The sequence below is a fragment of the Schistocerca gregaria genome, chromosome 3 (assembly GCF_023897955.1).
Source record: "Schistocerca gregaria isolate iqSchGreg1 chromosome 3, iqSchGreg1.2, whole genome shotgun sequence".
NCBI lineage: Eukaryota > Metazoa > Arthropoda > Insecta > Orthoptera > Acrididae > Schistocerca > Schistocerca gregaria.
The window spans coordinates 420,814,026-420,840,753 of record NC_064922.1 but is presented as its reverse complement, the minus strand read 5'-3'; the positions used below and the strand labels follow the sequence as shown (position 1 = coordinate 420,840,753).

At 38.5% G+C, this 26,728-nt stretch overlaps 1 protein-coding gene across 1 annotated transcript in view; it reads right to left on the bottom strand.

Annotated features, from left to right (window-relative positions):
* LOC126354681 (28S rRNA (cytosine-C(5))-methyltransferase) overlaps window positions 1-26,728 on the bottom strand; it is a 79,433-nt gene that overhangs the window by 36,682 nt on the left and 16,023 nt on the right. Inside the window, exons 3-4 of the mRNA XM_050004484.1 lie at window positions 21,288-21,547; window positions 18,471-18,586 (exon numbers count right to left, since the gene is read on the bottom strand). Coding sequence (XP_049860441.1) covers window positions 18,471-18,586; window positions 21,288-21,547 — 376 coding nt within the window. The remainder of the gene's footprint in view (window positions 1-18,470; window positions 18,587-21,287; window positions 21,548-26,728) is intronic.

Sequence of the window (26,728 nt, the reverse complement as noted above, 5' to 3'; positions counted from 1 at the left end):
TTTCAACCAACTTTGTTGTATGGGAGCGAAAGCTGGGTGGATTCAGGTTACCTTATCAACAAGGCTGAGGTTACGGATATGAAAGTAGCTAGGATGATTGCAGGTACTAGCAGATGGGAACAATGGCAGGAGGGTGTCCACAATGAGGAAATCAAAGAAAAACTGGGAATGAACTCTATAGATGTAGCAGTCAGGGCGGACAGGCTTAGATGGTGGGGTCATGTTACACGCATGGGAGAAGCAAGGTTACCCAAGAGACTCATGGGTTCAGCAATAGAGGGTAGGAGGAGTCGGGGCAGACCAAGGAGAAGGTACCTGGATTTGGTTAAGAATGATTTTGAAGTAATAGGTTTAACATCAGAAGAGGCACCAATGTTAGCACTGAATAGGGGATCGTGGAGGAATTTTATAAGGGGGCTATGCTCCAGACTGAACGCTGAAAGGCATAATCAGTCTTAAATGATGATGATGATGATGATGATTACAGAATTGCTGGTTTTTTCAAACAGAAATAGAATGCAGGCAGCCAAACATAAGAAGACATGCTTCCTGCTTGACATCTCAAAGTGTTACATGCTATTTAGACAAATGTTTCACACTCCTTGTGTAGTACAAGGAAAGATGATCATGGCAGAATAATATAGTATGGAGTAGGTTGCGGAACAGATACTGTGCAGTTTTCGTATGTGTAGACATTAAATGAGATGTGTGGAATATGAGAAAATGGCAATGTGTGATGACAAGTAAATGGCTTCACAAGTAAACGGCTTCACCTGCTGTGGGCGGAGCCTTTTACATTTTGGCATTATGGCTTGGAGGTGTCCTGACCGCTAAGGAGCAGCCAGCCTAAAAAAAAACAACCAACCAACCAACCAACGAGAGATTAGGTGACAAATAAAATGTTTTGTACTCTTCAATATCATGTTGCATATGTCGAATCAAAAGTTGTGTTCTACTCTAATTCAGTCACTCTAATGATACGTACATCCATTCAAGGACTTTAATGTTTGTAAAAGGAAAGTATTGGACTTGCTTTCCCATGATAAGAGAAGAAGTTATCTTCTTTTGCTCCAGTAACAGCTGCAGAATGTGAAGAAGTGAAGAAGCCAAGCATTCCTTAGCTACACATGATTTCAGAGGCACTGATTAGCAGGACCTCTACTTTAAGAAAATCAACTACGTCAATCGGATCAACCTCTTCTAGAACAGGACAATAGCTTGTTGCATCAATAATTACATGGGTCAACATCATGTGGCAGCAAGCATTTTTGCCCAGCATTCACCACTCTCCAGTCCCTTCTGCACAAGAATAATGCAATCTGCTGCCACCTCAAGATGGCAGTGACGGTAAAACAGCTGGTGGTCCTGGTGACACTACCTCCATCACTGGCAGTGTGAACCAACACAGGCCTGCAGCTGCTGCTACCCACACAACCAGCAGTGTTACTGCACACACCTATGCATCCTTTGGCTATACCACTTCTAGGTTAGACGTATATTCTACAGCTTCTAGAGCTGTGGTGGTGTGTGGCACAGCAGAGCTTGCCACCTCCTAGCGGAAATATGCAATATCTACAGTGAGGTTATTTGCAGGTGTGGGCAATGTGTCCTCTATGAATGCCGTCGTTGGCTGTGTGGGCTATGTGCTACATTACTGCCACTGCCCCTACCTATGTCACCATGGCTACATGAACCACATTTGCTAAAGTGCCTAAGGCTGCCACAGTCATCAATCCCATAATAAAGAAATACAATGACAAGTTTTCGAGGATGGCGTGCACAACACATATATGCACGTATCTGACCTCACAGTTGTTGCCACTGTCACTCTCACAGTAACTTATTATTAGCCTACTTCAGTCAACTCATCTGGGATGACATAATCTGCTGGCAACAGTTACTGAGCTGGAGTCACTCTCAAGAACACAGCTCTAGTGGCACTGGAGGTACCCTACTCAGACCCAACAGTAGTGACCTATGCAGAACAGACAGTGGCTACCTAATCAGCAACAGCTGTGATAAGTGCAGGCTGCTCCGGAGAATGTTGTCTACCCTTGGATGTAGTGCAAACAGTGAAGTATGGAAGAGAGATTATGGTATGGGGATTTTTGCTGTGGTTGTTTGGGTGTTCTCCCATTACTGTGACAAAGAAAAAGTTAAATTCAGGAGGATATGAACAAATTTTACAGCATTATGTACCGAGTATAGAGGAACAGTTCAGAGACTTGATTGATAGTACCAGCATGAGAATGCAACCTGTCAAAAGCAGCATTTGTGAGGCAATAGTTTGTGGACAATAACATTCCTGAAATGGACTGGCCTGCCGAGAGTCCTGACTTGAACCCAATGCAGCATCTTTGGAAAAAGTCAGGATGTTGACTTTGGTACCGAAACAGTGTCCAACATTGTACATTATCTGATTTTGGCTCTCGCGGAAAAATGGGCTGCATTTCTTTGCGGACATTCAGACACCTCATTGAAAGTATCCCCAGCAGAGTTCAAGGTGTTGTAAAGGAGAAGGTGGGCCAATCACACCTATGGTCAGATAGTGTACACACTGTATTTCATTTTATGGGTGATTAAAACTTTTTATTTTCTGGTACCAACATACCTTTTGTATTTATTTGAAATTACACAATATGAATATTTTTGAGAATAAGACTGTCTACTGCAAACCAATTATGGGCTTGGGCTGCTACGGCTGAAATTGGGTCACTGATTACCACACTTTTTTGAACGATCTTTTGAAGTAATCAGAAGTTTGTTTCCGTAGATTAGGAATAACAGTCGACAGAAGAGGGATGTCAACACTATTATATTTTGTTTTTTCTCAAGTATCCCAACCCACTGCCACATAGGTCATATCCTTGTGGAAGACCCAGGTGCAGACCTGTCTAATACACCCACCCAGGCACATCATAATATAGTCCTGTCACAGATTTATCCTATCCTATAAGAGAGAGGGCAACCTGTGAAAGTGGTCATGTCATTTATCAGCCATGCTGCAACTTCTGCACAGCAAATTACATGGGTATGACCACCAACCAGCTGTTCACCCAAATGAAATGCCCCATAAAACTCTGGTCAAGTGTAGAGTTGAGCAATCAGTCATGGAACACACTGTTGAGCACAATATGTTCAATTTCAATGGCTGTTTCACAATCTGTGACATCTCAATGCCACCCTCTCTCTTCCTCAATTGCCCTCTCACACTAGATGCGAGAGGTCCTTGCAGCATGTCTTACTCTGTTATCCTCCTATCCTCAATCTCTGCTAGTCCCTGGCCCCTGACCGAGTGAGGTGGTGCAGTGGTTAGACACTGGATTCGCATTCGGGAGGACGACAGTTCACTCCTGCGTTCGACCATCCTGATTTAGGTTTTCTGTGATTTCCCTAAATCGCTCCAGGCAAATGCTGGGATGGTTCCTTTCAAAGGGCATGGCCGACTTCCTTCCCCGTCCTTCCCTAATCCGATGAGACCTATGACCTCGCTGTCTGGTCTCCTTCCCCAAAAACAACCCAACAGTCCCTGGCCCCACACCCATCTCCATTCACATACTAGTATTCTTACTTTGTGACTTAGTTGGTGGTTTAGTTATTTTTTCAATTTCTGAGAATAATTATTATTGTTCTTTTTTCTGATTCCCTGCTTCATTTTCAATGCTGTTTTATAAGTAATATGTATGTACTATCCCCCATGAACCATGGACCTTGCCATCAATGGAGTGGCTTGTGTGCTTCAGCAGTACAGATAGCCATACTGTAGGTGCAACCACAATGGAAGGATGGTTTTCAGACAAATGTGTGGTCCCTCAAGAGGGGCAGCAGCCTTTTCAATACTTGCATGAGCAATAGTGTGGATGATTGACTGATCTGGCCTGGTAACTTAACCAAAACGGCCTTGCTGTGCTGTAAATGGCTGAAGATAAGGCCAAACTACAGTCGTAATTTCTCCTGAGGGCATGCTGCTCTGATGCAAGGTTAAATGATGATGACGTCCTCCTGGGTAAAATATTCCGGAGGTAAAATAATCTCCCATTTGGATCTCCAAGCAGAGACACTCAGTAGGATGCCGTCAATGGGAGAAACAAAACTGACATTCTACAGGCCAAGGTGTGGGTAGTTAGGTCCTTAATGGGACAAGTGTGTTAGAAAGTTTGTTGTTGTGATGTGGTCTTCAGTCCAGAGACTGGTTTGACGCATCTCTCCATGCTACTCTATCCTGTGTAAGCTTCTTCATCTCCCAGCACCTACTGCAAACTACATCCTTCTGGATCTACTTAGTGTATTCATCTCTTCGTCTACCTCTATGATTATTACCCTCCACACTGTCCTCCAATACTAAATTGGTAAATCGGTGATCCCTTGACCCCTCAGAACATGTCCTACCAACTGATCCCTTCTTCTAGTCGAGTTGTGCCAAAAAATTTCTCCTCTCCCCAATTCTATTCAATACCTCCCCATTAGTTATGTGATCTAGCCATATAATCTTCAGCATTCTTCTGTAGCACCACATTTTGAAAGCTTCTATTCTCTTCTTGTCCAAACTATTTATTGCCCATGTTTCACTTCCACACATGGGTACACTCCATACAAATACTTTCAGAAACGACTTCCTGACACTTAAATCTGCACTCGATGTTAACAAATTTCTCTTCTTCAGAAAGGCTTTCCTTGCCATTGCCAATCTAATTTTATATCCTCTCTACTTCGACAATCATCACTCAAATAGCAAAACTCATTTAAGTGTCTCATTTCCTAATCTAATTCCCTCAGCATCAGCCGACTTAATTCGACTACATTCCATAATCCTCGTTTTGCTTTTGTTGATGTTCACCTTATATCCTCCTTTCAAGACACTGTCCATTCCGTTCAACTGCTCTTCCAGGTCCTTTGCTGTGTCTGATAGAATTACAATGTCATTGGCGAACCTCAAAGTTTTTATTTCTTCTCCATGGATTTTAATTCCTACTCCGAATTTTTCTTTTGTTTCCTTTACTGCTTGCTTAATATACAGATTGAATAACATTGGGGATAGGCTACAACCCTGTCTTACTCCGTTCCCAACAACTACTTCCCTTTCATGAACCTCGACTCTTATAACTGCCACCTGGTTTCTGTACAAATTAGAAATAGCCTTTTGCTCCCTGTTTTTTACCCCTGCCACCTTCAGAATTTGAAAGAGAGTATTCCAGTCAACATTATCCAAAGCTTCCTCTAAGCCTAAAAATGCTAGAAATGTACGTGTGGCTTTCCTTAATCTATCTTCTAAGATAAGTCGTAGGGTCAGTATTGCCTCACATGTTCCAACATTTCTACAGAATCCAAACTGATCTTCCCCAAGGTCGGCTCCTACCAGTTTTTCCATTTGTCTGTAAAGAATTCGCATTAGTATTTTGCAGCCGTGACTTATTAAACTGATATTTCAGTAATTTTCTTAAACTGATATTTCAGTGATTTTCACATCTGTCAACACCTGTTTTCTTGGGGATTGGAATTATTATATTCTTCTTGAAGTCTGAGGGTATTTTGCCTGTTTCATACATCTTGCTCACCAGATGGTAGAGTTTGGTCAGGGCTGGTTCTCCAAAGGCTGTCAGTAGCTCTAATGGAATGTTGTCTACTCCCGGGGCCTTGTTTCGATCTAGGTATTTCAGTGCTCTGTCAAACTCTTCACGCAGTATCATATCTCCCATTTCATCTTCATCTACATCCTCTTCCATTTCCATAATATTGTCCTCCAGTACACTGCCCTTATATAGACCCTCTAAATACTCCCTCCACCTTTCTGCTTTCCCTTCTCTGCTTAGAACTGGGTTTCCATCTGAGCTGTTGATATTCATACAAGTGGTTCTCTTTTCTCCAAGGTCTCTTTAATTTTCCTGTAGGCAGTATCTGTCTTAACCTTAGTGAGATATGCCTCTACATCCTTATATTTGTCCTCTAGCCATCCCCACTCGGCCATTTCTGAGACGTTTGTATTCCTTTTTGCCAGCCTCATTTAATGCATTTCTATACTTTTTCCTTTCATCAATTAAAGTCAATATCTCATTGTTACCCTACTAGCTCTCATCTTTTTACTTCCTTGATCCTATGCTACCTTCATCCCTCAAAGCTACCCATTCTTCTTCTACTGTATTTCTTTCCCCCATTTCTGTCAATCGTTCCCTAATGCTCTCCCTGAAACTCTCTACAACCTCTGGTTCTGTCAGTTTATCCAGGTCCTATCTCCTTAAATTCCCATCTTTTTGCAGTTTCTTCATCTACAGTTGATAAGCAACAGATAGCGGTCAGAGTCCACATCAGCCCCTGGAAATGTCTTACAATTTAAAACCTGGTTCCTAAATCACTGTCTTACCATTATACAATCTATCTGATACCTTCCAGTGTTCCAGGTCTCTTCCATGTATGCAACCTTCTTTCACGATTCTTAAACCAAGTGTTAGCTATGAGTAAGTTATACTCTGCGCAAAATTCTACCAGGCGGGTTCCTCTTTCATCCCTTACCCCCAGTCCATATTCACCTACTACTTTTCCTTCTTTCCCTTTCCCTACTATTGAATTCCAGTCCCCCATGACTATTAAATTTTCATCTCCCTTCACTATCTGAATAATTTCTTTTATCTCATCATCATACATTTCATCAATCTCTTCGTCATCTGCAGAGATAGTTGGCATATAAACTTGTACTACTGGGGTAGGTGTGGGCTTCGTGTCTTGGCCACAATAATGCATGCACTACGCTGTTTGTAGTAGCTTACCCGCATTCCTATTTATTTATTCATTATTAAACCTACTCCTGCATTACCCCTATTTGATTTTATGTTTATAACCCTGTATTCACCTGACCAGAAGTCCTGCTCCTCCTGCCACCGAACGTCACTAATTCCCACTATATCTAACTTTAACCTACCCATTTCCCTTTTTAAATTTTCTGACCTACCTGCCTGATTAAGGGATCTGACATTCCACACTCCGATCTGTAGAATGCCAGTTTTCTTCCTCCTGATAATGACGTCCTCCTGAGTTGTCCCAACCCGGAGGTCTGAATGGGGGGGACTATTTTATCTCCAGAATATTTTACCCAAGAGGACACCATCATCATTTAACCATACAGTAAAGCTGCAAGCCCTTGGGAAAAATTACGGGTGTAGATTCCCCTTGCTTTCAGTCATTCACAGTACCAGCGAAGCAAGACCATCTTGCTTAGTGTTACAAGGGCAGATCAGTCAATCATCCTGACTGTTGCCCCTGTAGCTACTGAAAAGGCTGCTGCCCCTCTTCAGGAACCACACGTTTGTCTGGCCTCTCAACAGATACCCCTCTGTTGTGGTTGCACCTACAGTATGGCTATCTGTATCACTTATGCACGCAAGTCTCCCCACCAATGGCAAGGTCCATGGTTCATGGGGGGGGGGGGGGTTAGACAGTTTACAAAGGGAAATGGTTACATTTTAGTTAGGTACAGTGGCAATTAGTGAAGTTTGATGGTAGGAAGAACAGTGCTTTTGGTCAGATGAGCAAAGGGTTATAAATACAAAATCGAATAGGGTAATGCAGAAGTAGGTTTAATAATGAATAAGAAAATTCAAAAGTGGGCAAACTACTATGAATAGGATAGTGAAAGGATTATCATAGCTAAGACAAACACAAAGTCCACACTTAGCACAGTAGAGCAAGTTTATATGCCAACATGAAGAGAATGAAAAAACATAAGAGGAGATAAAAAATTATTCAGATAGTTTAAGGAGACAAAAATTTAATTGTGATGTGGGACTGGAATTCAACAGCAGAAAAAGGAAGAGATGAAAGAAAGTAGGTCAACTTGGACTGGATGAAAGAAATGAAAGAGGAAGTTGCCTGATACAATTTTGCACAGAGCATAATTCAATCATCGCTAACACTTTGTTTAACAATCATAAAACAAGGTTGTATATGTGGAAGAGGCCTGGAGACACCATAAGGTTTCAGATTGATTATATAATGGTCAGACAGATATTTAGGAACCAGATTTTAAATTTAAAGACCACAATTTATTGTTTGTGAACTGCAGATTAAAACTGAAGAAATTGCAAGCAGATAGAAAATTTAGGACACACAACCTGGATAAGTTGGAAGAATGAGAGGTGGTTGAGATTTTGAGAAGGAGCATTAGGCAACAGGTGACCAGAAGAGGGGAAAGGAATACAGTAGAAGACAAATGGATAGTTTTAAGAGATGAAATAGTGAAGACAGAGAGAATCAAATGAGTAAAAAGACAAGACCTAGCAGAAATCCTTGGATAAATAAAATATTGAATTTAGTTAATGAAAGGAGAAAATTTTAAACTGTAACAAATGAAGCCAGTGAAAGGGAATACAAATGTTTAAAAATGAGATTGACAGGAAATGCAAAATGGCTAAGCAGGAATGGCTAGAGGACAAATGTAAGGATTTAGAGACATACTTCACCAGGGAAAAGAGAAGAAGCTGCGTGAATATCGGAGCCCAGATAGAAAACCAGTCTTAATCCAAGAAAGGAAAGCTGGAAGATGGAAGGTTTATACAGAGACTCTATGTAAGACAGATGAACTTGAAGGCAGCATTATAGAAAGGAAAGTGGACACAGATCAAGATATTGTGAGAAGAATTTGACAGAGCTCTGAAAGATCTGAGTTGAACCAAAGCCCTGTGGATAGACAATATTCCATCAGACCTAGTGATAGCCTTGGGAGAGCCAGCCATCACAAAACTCTTCCATCTGGAGTGCAAGATGTATGAGATAGGAGAAATGTAGTAATTCCTATTCCAAAGAAAGCAGTTGCTGACAAGTGTGAAAATTACTGAATTATCAGTTTAATAAGTATTGGTTGCAAAATACTGACATGAATTCTTTACAGAAAAACTGGTAGAAGCTGACCTCGGAAAAGATCAGTTTGGATTCTGAAGAAATGTAGGTACATGTGAGGCAACACCGATCCTATGACTTGTCACACAAGATGGGCTAAGAAAGAGAAAGCTTTTGACAATGTTGACTGGACTATTCTCTTTCAAATCCCAAGTGTGGCAGGGGTAAAATACTGGGAGTAAAAGGCTATTTACAATTTGCACAGAAACTAGACGGCAGTTATAAGAGTTGAGTGGTATGAAAGAGAATGAGTGGTTGAGAAGGGAGTGAGACAGGGTTGCTATTCAAGTTGTATATTGAGCAAGCAGTAAAGGAAACCAAAGGAAAATTTGGAGTAGGAATTTAAATTCACGAAAAAAATAAAAACTTTGAGGTTTGATGATGACATTGTGATTCTGCCAGAAACAGCAAAGGAGTTTGTAGAGCAGTTGAACAGAGGATATAAGATAAACATCAACAAAAGAAAAATGAGGATAATGGAATGTAATTGAATTAAATCATGTGATGCTGAGGGAATTAGATTAGGAAATTAGACACTGAACATAGAAGATGAGTTTTGTTATTTGGGCAGCAAAATAAATGATAATGGCGGAAGTAGAGGGGTTATAAAATGTAGACTGGCAACGGCAAGGAAAGTATTTCTGAAGAAGATAAATCTTTTAATATTAGATATAGACTTAAGTGTTAGGAAGTCTTTTCTAAAAGTAACTGTCTAGAGTATAGGGATATATAGAAGTGAAACATGGATGATAAACAGTTTCGACAAAAGGAGAATGGTAGCTTTCAAAATGTAATGCTACAGAAGAATGTTGAAGATTAGATGGGTAGATCATGTAACTAACGAGGAGGTGCTGAACAGAATTGGGGAGACAAAAAATTTGTGGCACAACTTTACCAAAAGAAGGGACTGGTTGATATGGTACATTCTGAGACATCAACGGATCATCAATTAAATACTGGAGGGAAGTGTGTGGGATAAAAATCATAGAGGGAGACCAAGAGCTGAATACAGTAAGCAGATTCAGAGGAATGTAGATTGAACTAATTATTCGAAGATGAAGACGCTCACACAGGATAAAGGAGCATCGAGAGCTGTGTTAAACCAGTCTTTGGACTGAAGACCACAACAACAATGATGACACCAGCACCAGCACCAGCACCAGCACCAGCACCACCACCACCACCACCACCACCACCTACAAATATTCCAAAGGTGTAATTACAGATTCACTCATTTAAATTTATTGTTCAGTTTGTCTTTCTCACTGCACTAATCTCACTGCTAACATCAATTTGGCTATGGAGCATTTTAATTAAAATTTACAGTTAATTATAGTTAACACAAACTAGCTAATAAGCATAATTCCATGTAATGACCCACACCAAACAGAAAGTTAAACACTCCAACTTTCCAGTAACATATTTGAAATTATTGGAAACTAATTGTCTTCTGATATAATTAAACCTGAAATTCATAAACAGCCCCAATTTTCATTGCAGAATTTGCCATAGCCACTGTTCGATTCTGACTTTCAACTACCTACTTTTGTTACTTTAATTTTTCTGTGTAAAACAACATACTGTACTATTAATAACTTCAAGTAATTTAAGAACGATAGTGTGTGCGCGCGCATTTTTCTAAATTTCTGATCAGCAACTGTTTTTATAAATCAGAATAATAAGAGTTCTTGTAGTTCATCCACACAATAAAATACAACCTAGCTGATTTTCAAAGCATAATTTAATTTATGAAATAACAATTTGTTCTTACACCCATATATTAGTAGTTGCACATTACTCAAAACTAGTAGTCTGCAGTTAAGACAGCCCATGAGGAAGAGCTCTATTAGGAGCACTCTCAGTGTTGGCTCACGCCACAATCATGCACTTTTTTTCCAGAATTTTAATCTGTAATGACTCAAGTGATTTCTGTAAGTTAAATCAATGAACAATTTAATTGAACTGAGTTGTGATTGGTAGGAAGTATGGAATGTTACTGTCATCAAACTGTGTAACTGTTTGATATAGTGAAAGTCATTTAGACTAGATTAATTGAACTACCAAAGTGTAATCTTTTCTGTAATAAATTATTACAGGACAATGTCAAGTAGGAACTGTGACTTCTCTGTGTAACTATGAAATGTGTTTTGTGCCACACTAGAGCAATTAACTTCACCATTGCAATTTTAACAGCTGATCAGATATGCTGCATTAAATTTTTGTAATTTACAAATTGGTCACCGTTATTAATAACTGATTAGTGAAGAATAATGTGTGTGTGTGTGTGTGTGTGTGTGTGTGTGTGTGTGTGTGTGTGCTGCTTGTGCAGCACTTCTATTATCTCATTCTGTCACTGCATTTCTATTCCATGCACCAGTTGCTATCCTCTCTGTGCCATCAGAAATCTTTCCTGAAACCTCAATCCCACTTCCTTTCTTCCCTCACCCACTAAACCCGACACTATTACTCCACCCATCTGAGCTGCAGAGCCTAGTCAGCCACTACAACGTAGCCACAAGAAACGATTTGTCCATTGGTTAGTAGTCCTTTTTATGTGCTTTTTGACAATCAATGCCTCTGCTATTGTACCTGAAAAGCTCTAGGTGCCATCAATCAGTATTACATGACATTGAAGTGACTAAGTAATGACTCTCAAGTTACTTCAATACTTTCTTATTACTTTCTTATTAATTCTCCCAATAAGTAAATGATGACATTTTACATATTGCCTACTAAAGGCCTATAAAGTATGCTCCTTTCATCATCTGATTTATTTTTGATGCCGGAATAGAACTTGACAAGGGTTATTTCACACACAAGGTTTTCGGCTTAGCTCATGTAACAGCTAACTCATCTTTCATTAAAAAGTGTGATGTGTTCTATGAAGATGCCTTACTACAGAAGTAAATATATAAATTTGTTAATTTCTACAAGATGACAGGAAATTTTGTATAGTAGCACTTATGTTGGTAAGAGTCATTTTTTTACTCCATTTAGTTTAAAAATTCAAGCACGTATTTCTTAGTTGGCACAAAGGTTAAACGATTGGTCTCACAGAATTCATAAAAATGGATAAAGATTAGAACTTTCCTATGATAAAACATTTTTATTATAAAAATGTGTGCTGTAGCTCAGATAGAAAGTAAGTAGAAAATTCATGGGGACACTCTACTAGAACTTTTATCATCACATAAATGAATGTAAACATAATCATACTAGCACTGTTCATTTAGCACTTCCAAGTCAGTCAAATGAGGTTTCTTATGAATAAATAGTGTGTCACAGTCCCACAACAGAAAACATTCACATAAAAACAATGGATGAATAATACCCAGATGAAGTTATTCACTTCATTTAAAAAAAAATTAAATGATTGTATGGTATTCTAGATTGGGAGGCTCCATCTGGCATAGTTCGACTGCCCAGTGCAAGTCTCTATTTGATGCCACTTCAGCAAACTGTACATCAACAATAGTGAAACGATGACGAGGACAAAACAACATCAAGTCTTTGAGTGGATAAAATATGAGCAAGTAGGGAACTAAACCCGGACCCCATGATTTAAGGGCAGTAGTGCTATCCACTAGACCACAAGTGGTAAAAATGTAATTGAACCTACTTTTTTTCAAACTTACCAATTAAATCTCTTAACTGCATACACAGTTAGCCATCATTTACAGAATCAGGTCAATGGAATGAATGATGTACACTGATCAGCTGGAACATTATGACCTCCAACCTATTATTGATATAAACCTATCGAGAAAATAGCAGTGTGACCCGACGAAGAATGACTGCTAGTCAGACGCATGCATGGTGCTTACAGTATCAGTGAGTGTGCTATTCGCATGTAGAATGGGGAAGGTGTGCAATCTATATGAGTTTGACTGAGGACAGATTGTGATGGCCCAGATACTTGGCATGACCATTTTGGAAAGTGCACAACTTGGATGTTAAAGAAGTGTTGCAGTGAGCGTCTTCAGCATGCACTGAAAACACATCCAGACATCATGGTGTTGGGCGGCCACCCATCATTACAGATGTAGGCTGGGGAGACTGGTAAAACAGGACAGGCAGCAAACCATGGTGCAACTAGAATTTACTGCTGGGCAGAGTACAAGTGTGTGTGAACACACAGTGCACTGCCTCCACAGCCGACGAGCCATGCATGTGCCAATGTTAACACTACAATATTGGCAACTACAACTGACATGGGCACATGACCATCGGCACAGGTCATCGGTGCAGTGGCAGGTCTTGTGAATCCCAATACCTTCTTCATTATGCTGATGTGAGGGCGCGAATCTGTTGTCTTCAAGGGTAACAGCTCCTTAACACCTGTACTGTGGGACAGTTGGCGGTAGCTGCATGATGCTCTGGGCAAACACTGATGTGCGAATCAATGGGTCCAGGGGAGCTCGTGCAAGGCATCATGATGACTACGGAGTACTGTACACTGGTTGCAGACCACCATATATACCCCTTCCTCACAATCATGTTTCCCACAGCAGTGGCATTTTTCAACAAGATAATGCACCACGTCACAAGCCCACGAGTGTGATGGAGTAGTTCGAGGAACACAGTGGCAAATTACAACTGATGTGCTGGCTCCCCAACCAACTAGATCTGAAACTGATTGAACACATCTCGGATGTGACTGAACATGGCATCAGAGCTCACCCCCCCCCCCCCCCTCCACCCTTTCACAGATTTTACAGGAGGTAGGTGACTTGTGTGTGCAAACGTGGTGCAAGTCTCTAGCGACCTACCAAGGCCTCACAGCTTCCTTGCCACGACACGCTGTGATGAAGCAAGCTCGGATATTTTTACTTCCCCTCTTGTTTTGCCACCTGCCTCCTTAAAATTCAGTTTTTCATGTCAGACTAATTACCATTAACATACTTCAGTATAATCTGCATTTCCATATAAAGGTTGGCCCTCAGTTTTAAAGATTGTAACACCAGATCTAATGTTGTGCTTAGTTTTGTGCATGTCATAATTTTTTTAATTTACTTTGACTATTCCTAGTAAATACTTTTGTTGTAGGTTGAAATCAGTAATTGTTTCATGGCTTAAATTCTATTGTTGACTTACAAACAAATACCAATTCTGTACTAATTATAAATGTTAGTAAGACGAAACAATGGCATTCTTAAAGTATTTATTTTGGCTTTATTCGAAAACATGTTAGCAAAGCCAGCCCTTAATTCCACAGTAATTACCAGTTTTGTTAAAGATATTGTTTGCGTAACTATATCTTCTAATATAACAACATAAGCTTCCACCGCCGGTGTCATAGTGATTAAAATTCTTCTGGGTATTATGGCGCGTCATTGCTAAAAACTAACAACAATAATAAACTAAAACCGGAGTTTTGGCCTACTTGCAATGACCTTCCTCAGCTATGACGCAGCATAATACCCAGAAGAATTTTAATCACGATATCTGCTAATTTCATGATTTAAACAAATACTATGGCTTAACCATCGTGGTAGAAGAAACTGTTAAGAAGAACCAATTTTTTGATGTATTCAGTTAATTTAATGAGTTATGTTTTAATTGTAATTTCTGTATATTAAACATCAAACAATATGTAAGTTCAGTGCCTATTATTGTGATGATTAGGCTTGAGCCAATCAGTTCACGGCAAATTTTCAGTGAGAAACCCATGCTGGTTAGGTCAACAACAATGCATCAACTTAACTGTGAAATCAGTATAAGACGAATAGGCCATGTATTAAAACAATGACAGTGCCTGTTCAATATGTACTGTATTATTCTCCAAGAACTGTGAACTGTGTGGTTAGGTTTTTACTGCTCATACATATTCAACAGTAAACTGTTGTAGCAGTATGTTGATGTTTGCTAGCAACCTGTTAATGAGGCTTATCAAAGTTAACCAATAGTGGACTGGCCATATAAGTGTGTGGAACACAAATGTGCACCTGTTGGCCACATTATTTGTAGTAGTCAGTGTTGAACAGTGTTCATCAAACCATCTTCACAATTCTCTATTATTCCAATCTCGTATAGTGCTTGGAAAAAATAAACACGTATACCTTTCCATACGAGCTCTGATTTCCCTTATTTTATCGTGGTGATCGTTCCGCCCTATGTAGGCTGGTGTCAACAAAATATTTCCGCATTCGGAGGAGAAAGTTTGGTGATTGGAATTTCGTGAGAAGACTCCGTCGCAACAAGAAACGCTTTTCTTTTAATGATTTCCAGCTCAAATCCTGTACCATTTATGTGACGCTCTCTCCCATATTTCGCGACAATACAAAATGTGCTGACTTTCTTTGAACTTTTTTGATGTACTCTGTCAGGCCTACCTGGTAAGGATCCCACACCATGCATCAGTATTCTAAAAGAGGATGGATAAGCGTAGTGTAGGCAGTCTCCTTAGTAGGTCTGTTACATTTTCTAAGTGTCCTTCCAATAAAACACAGCCTTTGGTTAGCCTTCCCCACAACATTTTCTGTGTGTTCTTTCCAATTTAAGTTGTTCATAATTGTAATACCTAGTTATGTAGTTGAATTTACGGCTTTTAGATTAGACTGAGTTATCGTGTAACCAAAGTTTAACGAGGCTTTTAGAACTCATGTGGATGACCTCACACTTTTCATTATTTAGGATCAACTGCCACTTTTTGCACCATTCAGATATTTTTTTCTAAATTGTTTTGCAGTTTGTTTTGATCTTTTGATGACTTTATTAACCGATAAATGACAGTGTCATCTGCAAACAACCGAAGATGGCTGCTCAGATTGTCTCCCAAATTGTTTAAAATCACTTCTGTTTTACTCGATGACTTTCCGTCAATTACTACAAACTGTGACCTCTCTAACAGGAAATCACAAATCCAATCACATAACTGAGACGATATCCCATAATCACTCAATTTTACTACGAGCCGCTTGTGTGGTACAGTGTCAAAAGCCTTCCGGAAATCCAGGAATACGGAATCGATCTGAAATCCCTTGTCAATAGCACTCAGCACTTCATGTGAATAAAGAGCTAGTTGTGTTTCACAGAAGCAAGGTTTTCTAAACCCATGTTTACTGTGTGTCAATAGACCGTTTCCTTCGAGGTAATTCATAATGTTCGAACACAACATATGTTCTAAAATCCTGCTGCATATTGACGTTAATGATACGGGTCTGTAATTTAGTGGATTACTCCTACTACCTTTCTTGAATATTGGTGTGACCCATGCAACATTCCAGCCTTTGGGTATGGATCTTTCGTCGAGTGAACGGTTGTATATGATTTTTAAGAATGAAGCTAATGCATCAGCATACTCTGAAAGGAACCTAATTTTTATACAGTCTGGACCAGAAGACTTGCTTTTATTAAATGATTTGAGTTGCTTCACTACTCCAAGGATATTTACTTCTAAGTTACTCATGTTCTCGATTCGAATTCTGGAATATTTACTTTGTCTTCTTTTGTGAAGGCATTTCGGAAGGCTGTGTTTAGTAAATCTGCTTTGGCAGCACTGTCTTCAATAGTATCTCCATTGTTATCCCGCAGAGAAGGCACTCATTGTTCCTTGCCGCTAACATACTTCACATATGACCAGAATCTCTTTGGATTTTCTGGCAGGTTTCGAGACAATGTTTCATTGTGGAAACTGTTATAGGCATCTCGCATTGAACTCCGCACTAAGTTTCGAACTTCTGTAAAGGATCGCCAATCTGGGGGATTTTGTGCCTGTTTAAATTTGGCACGTTTGTTTCGTTGTTTTTGTAACAGTGTTCTAACCCGTTTTGTGTGCCAAGGAGGATCAGTTCCATTGTTTGTTAGTTTATTTGGTATAAACCTCTCAGTCAATAATGTTCTGGCTGATCAATGTATTTGCCTTTACTGGCAACTACCTTTACAACAAGTAAGTATGAATCCTTTCCCTGTATCAAAGCAAGCTACTTTCACATGTGATTCAAACAATTTTACTATTAAAATTATTTACTTTCATGTTCTGTTGTGCTAGTTGCTCAACCAAGAGAACTGAATGACTTTTCTACTTCATTCCTTAATAGAGTGAGAAGTTGTGACTGAATGTAAATAAGTTCAGAGCAAAGGAGATAACTGAACCAAAGAGAAGGAGTGTTGAGTCATCAACAGGTACACAAAAAGGATGAAATTTTTTTCTAGGTTTCAGATGAATCCTTTAACAAGCTAGAGTCCCCCCCCCCCTCCTCTTCCACCATTGCACCTGTGATTTAGGCCTTCCCTGCCAATGTTGATGCAAGATTTACACTCAAAGTATTCAATTAACTACAGAAACTTTTTGCACATTGTAGAGATTTACTTGATATCTAATAATTTCTATATCATCTGTAAATGAGTCTTGGAAAATTTGAATTGGACCATCTAACTCTAGAACAACTGTTGGTGAGACTGTGCTATTAAGAAACAACAGCCGTTTTTCATTTAAAATTCACACACTCTCCTTCCATCAAATGTCTTGGTTGGATAGGTAGAGAAACTAACGCTGTGTTCTCCAGAAAGTTTCCCGCCTTCTCAGAACTGACACCATGTATAATTTTTTCAACTTCCACTACATAATTTTAGTTTTAATTACTGATTAAGCCATGTTCGAAAGCATCATAATCTGTTTCACAAACTGTTTCATCTTCTGAAACAGACTGTGACAAGAAAGTCCAATCTTGAATGCTGTCATCATCTGATGAATCTAGGCCATCTATGCTCCCTTTCCAGTTGTTCAGCAAATTCAAAATTTCATGGCACTTTAAACCACTAGACATTCTGTGAAATGCTTACCCACAGGGCATATGTTAATGACAAAACATAAAATAAGCTTGCAATAAGACCGAGTATCATGTGTTAAATAGTCGGTTTTTTGAGGAGCGTATTTACAAAATGTTGAATTTCTGCAACTCAGAAATAAATTGTCTTATACTTGTAAAAATTGTATGATTTCACAAATACATCTATCAGAATGCATAACATGAAACCTCTTAAGTACAGTCTCAGTTTGGTCTTATATAACAGTTCTTTCCAATTATTTGTGCTTCAAAAACTGACAAATACTTGGCGCAAAGATATTTGGCAAAATTTGCTAAGAACTCAGAAAGGAAGATGGATTGCTGGAGCACTGCAACACTGTGAATTCATGTTCTAAGATTCAAGAAAAATTACTTATAGAGATTTGAATAGTATGTTGCAGAACTCAGAACTGCAACATGGTGGTACAAATGGTTACAACAGAATGATGACAGCTTTTATTTACCCAACAGTTTGTGTGACTTGTAGGATCTGCATTTTTCACACACCATAACAAGACATTGTGCCCTCATCACATTTCACTCACACTTCTTGCCTTTGCCATGATTAACAGAATATGGTATGTTTGCACATGAAGACATGTGCAATGTGATGTCAACAGTGGTTACATAAATAACTGGGGGTGATAACTGCATCAGTTGTTAGCTATGTTGTAACCAGTTTACATATAAAAGCAAATTTTTCAAGAAGCATTAATTTCTACATCATCTTTACTGTCTAGACAAAACACAATTTAAAACAGCACTGACAAATATGCATTTTCTATTTAAACTCACCCCCTGTTTTCCATTAGGGCTGCAAGGTGTGTTGTTTTCATTCCTGGTGCAGCACACATATCAAGCACAGTACTACCAGGTTCAGGTGCAAGCAAATATGCAGGAAGGCAACTTGCCTAAAACATTAAGAGTCAGTAGTAATAGCTACAGAAAGATGAAATCCATATCCTAAAGGAAAGATACTTATCACAATGATTGAGAAAATGATACTCACAAAACAAATAAATTCAGGCAATTTAGACAAAGAGAATTAGATGGTGCAATAATAACAAGAACCAGTCACTAATTAACAAAAGTTTATTTCACTAAACTGATATCCTTGCGATATCTGTCTTCACTGGTTCACACAGTTTCCTTTACACCTGTAGTAGCTTTGAAATATGCAGCAGTGTCTGGGGAAGCATACTTGTGTGATGAACTATATATATGCATGGGCCATATGTATAAGGTGAAGTTTTATTTACCAAGTATACTCAACATGAGACTTGGAGTCAGGCAATTGTGCCACATTCTATTTGTAAACAAAAATTAAGGACTGGAAATATATAACAGAGGTATGTAGTGTTGGTAGAAATGGAGTTAGACTGTGTGGCCAAAGAAGATACAAATTTAGATTATAATCAATTAAAGGAAGTAAAATATTGGGTGAAGCAACTGTGGGATTGGTATACTGTACACAAAAGCCATGAAACTTATCGGTGGTAAAGTCTGACCAAAAGAGCTTGCAGATGAAATACTTCTTTTCAGTGGTGGGGTATGAAACAGAAGTTCTGGCAGACTATATTAAAAACAGAGTGCTTTGAAAAGGAAGAAATCTCAATGGTATATGCTTCTTAAGGGAAGATATTTCAAGACATTGTCCATTCCATTCAATTGCTCTTTGAAGTCCTTTGTTGTCGCTAACAAAATTGCAATGTAATTGGCATATATTAGTTTTATTTCTTTTCACTGAATTTCAATTCCATTTCCATATTTCCCCTTGGTTTCCTTTACTGTTTGCTAAATGCACAATTTGAATAACATCGGCGATAAACTACAGCCCCCTCTTGCTCCTTTCTGAACTACTGTATTCCTATCCTGCCCTTTGACTCTTTACAATTGTCGTCTCGTTTCTACACAATTTGTAGGCAACTGTTTGCTCTCTTGCTACGTTTGGAATTTCAAAGAGCGTATTCCAGTCAACAGTGTCAAAACAGTTATCTATATCTGCAAATGCTCTGAACTTAGGTTTGACATTCTACAGTTTCTTTTCCAAGAAACGTTATATAGCCAATATTGCTTCCAGGTTCCTATATTCCTCCAGAACTGAAAATGATCTCCCTCAAGGTCAGCTTCTACCAGTCTTTCTATTCTTCTTTAAATAATTTGTGTCACATTTTGGAAATCAAACTGACGGTTACATAATATTCACACCTGTCAACACTTGTCTTCATTGGTATTTCAATTATTACATTTTCCTTCAATTCTGATGATACAATGGCCATTTTACGTATCTTGCATACACCAAGTGGGGCAGTTCAGACATGGTACGTTGTTCCAAAGACATTAATAATTCTAGGGGAATGTCATCAGTTTCAGATGGCTTGTTTCGACTTAGATTTTCAGTGTGCTGTCAAATTCTTCCACTGCATACATCTCCCATCTCAGCTTTCACTACTTCCTCTTTCCTTTACATAATACGGTCATCAAATTAATTTCCTTTGTGAAACCCTCCAATATATTCCACCTATCTTGCAGCCTTCCCTTCTTTGCTTAGTAAAGACTATTCACCTGAGCTCTTTATATTCACACAGCAGCTTCTCTTTTCTGCATAGGGTTCTCTAATTTTCATATAAGAGATACCTTTTTTTCTATAGCTATGCATGCTTCGAAAAGCTTTGCATTCTCATTTCCAGACTTCTGTATTTTCTTCCTGTCTATTTTTTATATTTTTTCCTTTAACAAATTAAAATCAGTATCTCGCATGTTATCCGAAGATGTCTACAGATCCCTGTCTTTTAGAACATCTGATGCTTTTAATGTACCATCTCTCAAGGCTACCCACTCATCTTATATCATATTCCTTTTTCTAGTTTCAGTCAACTGTTCCTAATGTCACCTTTGAAACTCTCAAAAACTTCTGATTTGTTCTATTTATCCAGATCCCATATTCATTTACTACCTTACTGCAGTTTATTTAGTTTTAATCTGCAGTTTATAATCCAGAGACCACATCGTCCACTAGAAATTCTTGCAGTTAAAAAGTCCAGAGACTTTCCAGTGCCTCCAGGTCTTCCTTCATGGTTTGGAAACCAACTGTCAGCAATAATTAAGTTATGATTTGTGCAAAGTTCAACCAAATAGTGTTAACTTTCATTCCTTCCCCTCCAGTCTGCATTCTTCTAATTTTTGTTCTCCTGCTTTTTCTGCTATTGCACTGCAGTCCCCCACCCATCACAATTAAAATTTCATTTACCTTAATGACTTCTTTTATCTAATCCATTCTTACAATCTCTTCATCATCTGTAAAGCAAATTGACATACAAACTTATACTACAGTGATAGGTTTTAGCTTTTGTGATCCCCATATTAGAAATGTTATTAGAAACTAGCATGCATTTGTTTTTCACATGTCATAAATTTTTTGTCTCTATTCACGCTATGTTCACACCAACCTTTTCTGTCTCATAAGTTTTACATTGGATAACCTTTATTTTAGATTGTTTACTGTTAAAAATCTCCTCACAGAAAATTTTTGCATAGTGTAACATTGTTAATGGAATTTCATGATATTTTACTGAAAAAATATATATATATATATATATAATTAACACATACCTTGTCTTGCAAAATAATTCTGCCATTAATGTAAAGATCGTGCTCATGAAAATCTGTTTTTGGTGGGAAAACTAGAAGTTCTTTAATATGAAAATCCTGCATAAACTGCTCCTCCGTTAAAGAACGTATCTTTTCCAAATACTGAGAATAGCTTTTAAATTTTTTTGTCATCTTCTCCCAACCTTCACTACAAAAATATTTTACAACATCCTCAACTGATTTATAGATGGTATTCACACGAACATATCGAGGTAATGTTACTGGAAAAAAAAAGATCAATTTTAGTTTCATGACAATCATAGTTAAAGCCTAGAACAACACACTATCTATGTATATACTCTATACTATATATGTATAAACACTATCTATGTCTATACTCTGAAAAACCACAGTGAAGTGCAAGGCAGAAAGGTATGTCCCATTGTATTAGTTATTATGGTATTTTCCCATTTCAGTTATGTATGGAAGGTGAGAAGAATGATAATTTAAATGTTTCTGTGTCTGATGTAATTAATCTCATATTGTCCCCATAATCCATAAGACAGCAATACATTGCGAGTTGCAGTGTATTCCTGGAATCATCATTTAAAGACATTTCCTTTAATTCTGTAAGGAAGATTTCTCAGGATAGTTTGCCTCTACCTTCAAGAGTCAGCCAGTTCAGTTTCTTCAGTTATTCTGTAACACTTTCCTATGGGTCAGTAAACCCTGTGACCATTCATGCTGCCTTTCTCACTTTCTCATATTAATGAGAGAATATCAGATTCCACATACCTGGAGTTCTATCAGTTTGCTACTTGATGTGTGCTCCAACTAAAATCATTTCATTGCCATTGTATTTGTAGGCAATATAATCATAATATTATTGTTGTAGAGACGTTCAAAACATTCAGACAAAACAAAATATTCTGACTTTACTACCAGTAAGATATCTGACACTGTCAATGACACACAATTGTTAGCCCTGGTCAGTAGCTAACATTTTGCAAACAAAAAAAGCATTGCACGAAAATGGTGGCTTGGAGTCCATGAGGTATTGTTCAACTGCTTAACTGGAATGAGTTTTCTTCCTTCATGCTCAATGGCCCCTTTCCACATGGCACGTGAGAGTTGTGATGAACCAGTAATCTAGCTTTATTTTTTGTGGGTTACACAGCCTCTGAAAGAGTGGATATGATACTAATATTTTTAATTACTGGCTTTTCCAAATACTATATACAAAACACACACTAAAAAACTGAACTGATTCATAGGCAGTTGTGTAGCTATGATATTATATTTCTTTGTAAAACATTAAGTTGCTAATATTGTTAACACAGAAACTGTAGGGGTTGTGAGACACTCGAATTACATTTTAGAAAAGTGGAAAGCTTGTGCAATAGTAATACATCCTACATTATTTGCTTTGGATTACACATTCCAGATTTTGCTGAAATGATTGAGAATGTCCAAATATCAAAAGGAAACATTTTGTAAAATGTAAAACAGAGTTAGTAAAAAAATAAAATGATTGAAATGGGAGAAGTTGCTTGCACTGCACCAGACAAATGATGAAAATTCTTCAAAATTCTGTGGACTTTTTTTTTTAATCAAAATTCAGAAATATTTTTGAAGTAAAAGTTATAGTAACAGATACAGATGTTTTGTAAGGGAATCACAGAAACAAAATGCATTGAAAGTAATGTTTTATAACTAACAAAAAATTCAGATAAAATTCTCAGTATACCCTGACCTTATATCACTTCTAGCCATTATCATTAGTTGGTTGGTTGGTTGATTTGAGGGAGAGGACCAAACAGCGAGGTCATTGGTCCCACTGGATTAAGGAAGGAGGGGGAAGGAAGTCGACCATGTCCTTTCAAAGGAACCATCCTGTCATTTGCCTGAAGCGATTTAGGGAAATCACCACTGTCAGGTACAGTTAGCTACTAATGAGAAATGGGGTTATTCATTTTAAAGATGGAAGGACGATAAAGGTTTAACAAACTACCAACAGAGACACCATTAGAAAGAGTCCAAGCCTGGACTACATAATGATGAGTAACAAAATCAGTCATGTCCTTTTAAAAGGACCAATCCTTGTATTCACCCTGACAAAATTCAGGAAGCTACAGACAATCTAAATTGGCTGCAAGGGGAATCAAGCCTGCTACTACTGAAAGTGAGTCCAGTGCTTTAATGATTGCAACACACCATTACATGTAATTCATTTCAAGCCCTTTTGAGTGATAATATATTAATTTAGCACACACATTAAAAATGATGTGAGTGTAATTCCAAATGGTAAAAATTCAACAGGAATTAAACCCCCACATATGTGCAGTGAAACTATCTAAGGTAGTTCAAGAGATACAAGTGGCTGGGTGACTGCTGGGGTGAACCAAGGTGAGTCAGCCACTTAACACACTAACATTTCCACATAAAAGCTTAGACACTACACAAAATTTTAAAAGCTTTACCACATTCTTTCCATTTGCAAAAGTAGAGGGCAGGTCCCATACAAATTTCTTCTGCTCTCTAACCAAAATGTAACACACAGTTAATATGTGGCATGTAGCTCTGCATGTCACAGATGAGGAGAAGCAGGCAGAGAAGTGGGATTCTTCTGGTCAGAATATGAAACCAAGAGTTAATGGAATATATCTTATTCGAGGGAGGGTAACTTCGCCACCTCATAATGACTTGTACCATGTATGCCACAGCTGAATGGTTGGCTTCAATAACTGCAGCTTTTGTTCATCACTGCTAGCTGCTACTCTTCCTATAACTGCATGGCTTTCTCAACTGACTGTGAGATGACTGCCTGCAGGGGAATCAACACTGTGTTGCTTGCAGACCACCTTGTTTTGCTTGTTCATTTTTCCTGATTCTCACAAGCTCTGGTACACAGCAAAATGATACGTGTTTCCCCTGCTGATTAAGAAGCAGCAGTTTTTCTTGCATTGCTTGTATCAACTTCATAGTAGGGACACTTGCTGAAATACTTATCAGGCCTAAAGGCGGTTAGAGCAGAGCAGAACTTGGTGCTTCGATAACTCATCTGCTTCACTGTCTTCAGAATCACAAGCAGTTGTGCACTGAATACAGTGCAGAAACTGAGAATTTGACTCATGAAGATATGACTGAGGAAAACAACAGAACATATATAGGAATACCCTTACTCGAGCCACCAATGTATACTATACTACAATCATGATGCCTACCTGAAGTGTCAAAAGATAAAAAGAGTTATAAAGGAAACCTGGAGTGCATTACTTCTTAAAATTAGTGAAATATACAATATATTTGGACCTACTAAGAAGTGAAGATGGAGAACTGCTTCATCTGTGCCAAAAAGTAGGTAGTACGAAAATTGCATGGGGCCTCATTCTCAAATTGTGTACAACACACCACAGACAGTGCAGAATCCAGCTCCCACATGAAAAACAAGCTGTTTTACACCTTTTCACTAGCAGAACTGAAATCACAACTGACCTTTATGCTCCCATGGTGCAGTAGATTGGGTCTGTAACATGATCCATTTCTTGGAAGCTCCCCCCCCCCCCCCCCCCCCAACCCCAACCCCATGAACAATGGACCTCAATGATGGTGAGGTGGCTTGCATGCCTCACTGATACTGATGGCCATACTGAAGGTGCAACCACAATGGAGTTCCATCTGTTGAGACGCTAGAAAACATTTGGTCCCTGGGAACCAACCAAAATGGCTTTGTTCCTGAGGGCATGCAGCTCTACTGTATGATTAAATGATGATGGCATACAATTGGGTAAAATATTCCAGATGTAAGATAGCTGCCATTTGGATCTCCAGGCGAGGACTAATCAGGATGATACTGTCAATGAGAGAATGAAACTGACACTCCATGAGCCAGGTTACTTAATCAGGCAGCTACATTAGAAAATTTACAAAGGGAAATGGATACCTTGAGACATAGTGCAAATTACTGAAGTTCAATGGCAGGGACAAAAGGACTTCTGGTCTGATGAGCAAAGGACTATTAATACAAAACAGAACAGGGGTAATGGAGGAGTAGGTTTAATAATGGATAAGAAAATTAGAATGTGTGTAATCTCTATTGTAAGCATTACCAAACCCAAGATAGACACAAAGTCCACATTCACCACAGCAGTGCAAGTTTATATGCTAACTAGCTCTGCACATCAAGAGAATGAAGAAACGTAAGATATAATAAAAGGAATTATTCAGAGAGTTCAGGGAGATGAAAATTAAATTGTGATGGGGGATTGGAATTTGATAATGGGGAAAAGAAGAGAAGCAAAAATGGTAGGAGAATACGAGCTGCGGTAAAGGAATGAAAGTGAAAGGCACCTGGTAGAATTTTGACAGAGCGTAATTTAATCATTGCTAATACTTGGAATAATGAAAGAAGGTTATATATGTGGAAGAGACCTGGAGATAAATTTCACATTGAATACATAATAACAAGACAGAAATTTCAGAACTGGATTTTAAATTGTACGATGTTTCCAGGGGAAGATGTGGACTCAGACCAAAGTTTATTGGTTATAATCTGTAGATTAAAACTAAAGAAATTGCAAACAGGTACAAATTTAAGGAGTTCAGATCTGGATAAGTTGAAAGAATGAGAGGTCATTTACAATTTCAGAGGGAGCATTAGGCAATGATGGATTTGAAGAGTGGAAAGGAGTACAGTAGAGGAGGAATAGGTTCCTTGCAGAGACGAAATAGCGAAGACAGGGCCTAGTAGAAATCCTTTGACATCACTGGAGGTATTTAATTTAATTGATGAAAGGAAAAAAAATATAAGAATGTAGCAAATGAAGCAGGCAAAACGGAATACAAATGTTTAAAAATGAGACTGACAGGAAGAGCAAAATGGATAAGCAGGAAAGGCTAGAGGACAAATGTATGAATTTACAAGTTTACTTCATCAGGAAAATTTAACAGGCCTTTAGGGAAAACAGAAGCAGCTGTATGAATGTCAAGAGTTCAGGTGGAAAACCAATTCTAAGCAAAGAAGCAAAAGATGAAAGGTGGAGGGTCTATACCAGGGAGTCAGGCTTGAAGGAAGTATTATTGAATGGGAGGAGAATGTAGCTCAAGATGAGATGGGAGATATGATACAGTGAGAAGAATTTGACAGAGAACTTAAATACCTAAGTCGAAACAAGGCCCCTGGAGCAGACAATATTTCGTCAGAACAATTTTTTTACATCTGGTGTGCAGGATGTATGAAACAGATGAAATTGAAGAAAGTAATAATACTAATTAGGTACAGCTACTACCCAACTATCATTTTAGTAAGTCACAGTCACAAAATACTCACGAATTCTTTACAGAAGAATGGGTAAAATTGTACATGGAGATGAAGAGATGCATACAGTAAGCAGATTCAGAAGGATGTAGGTTGCACTATTTATTCAGATACGAGGAGGCTTGCACAGGATGGAGTAGCAGGG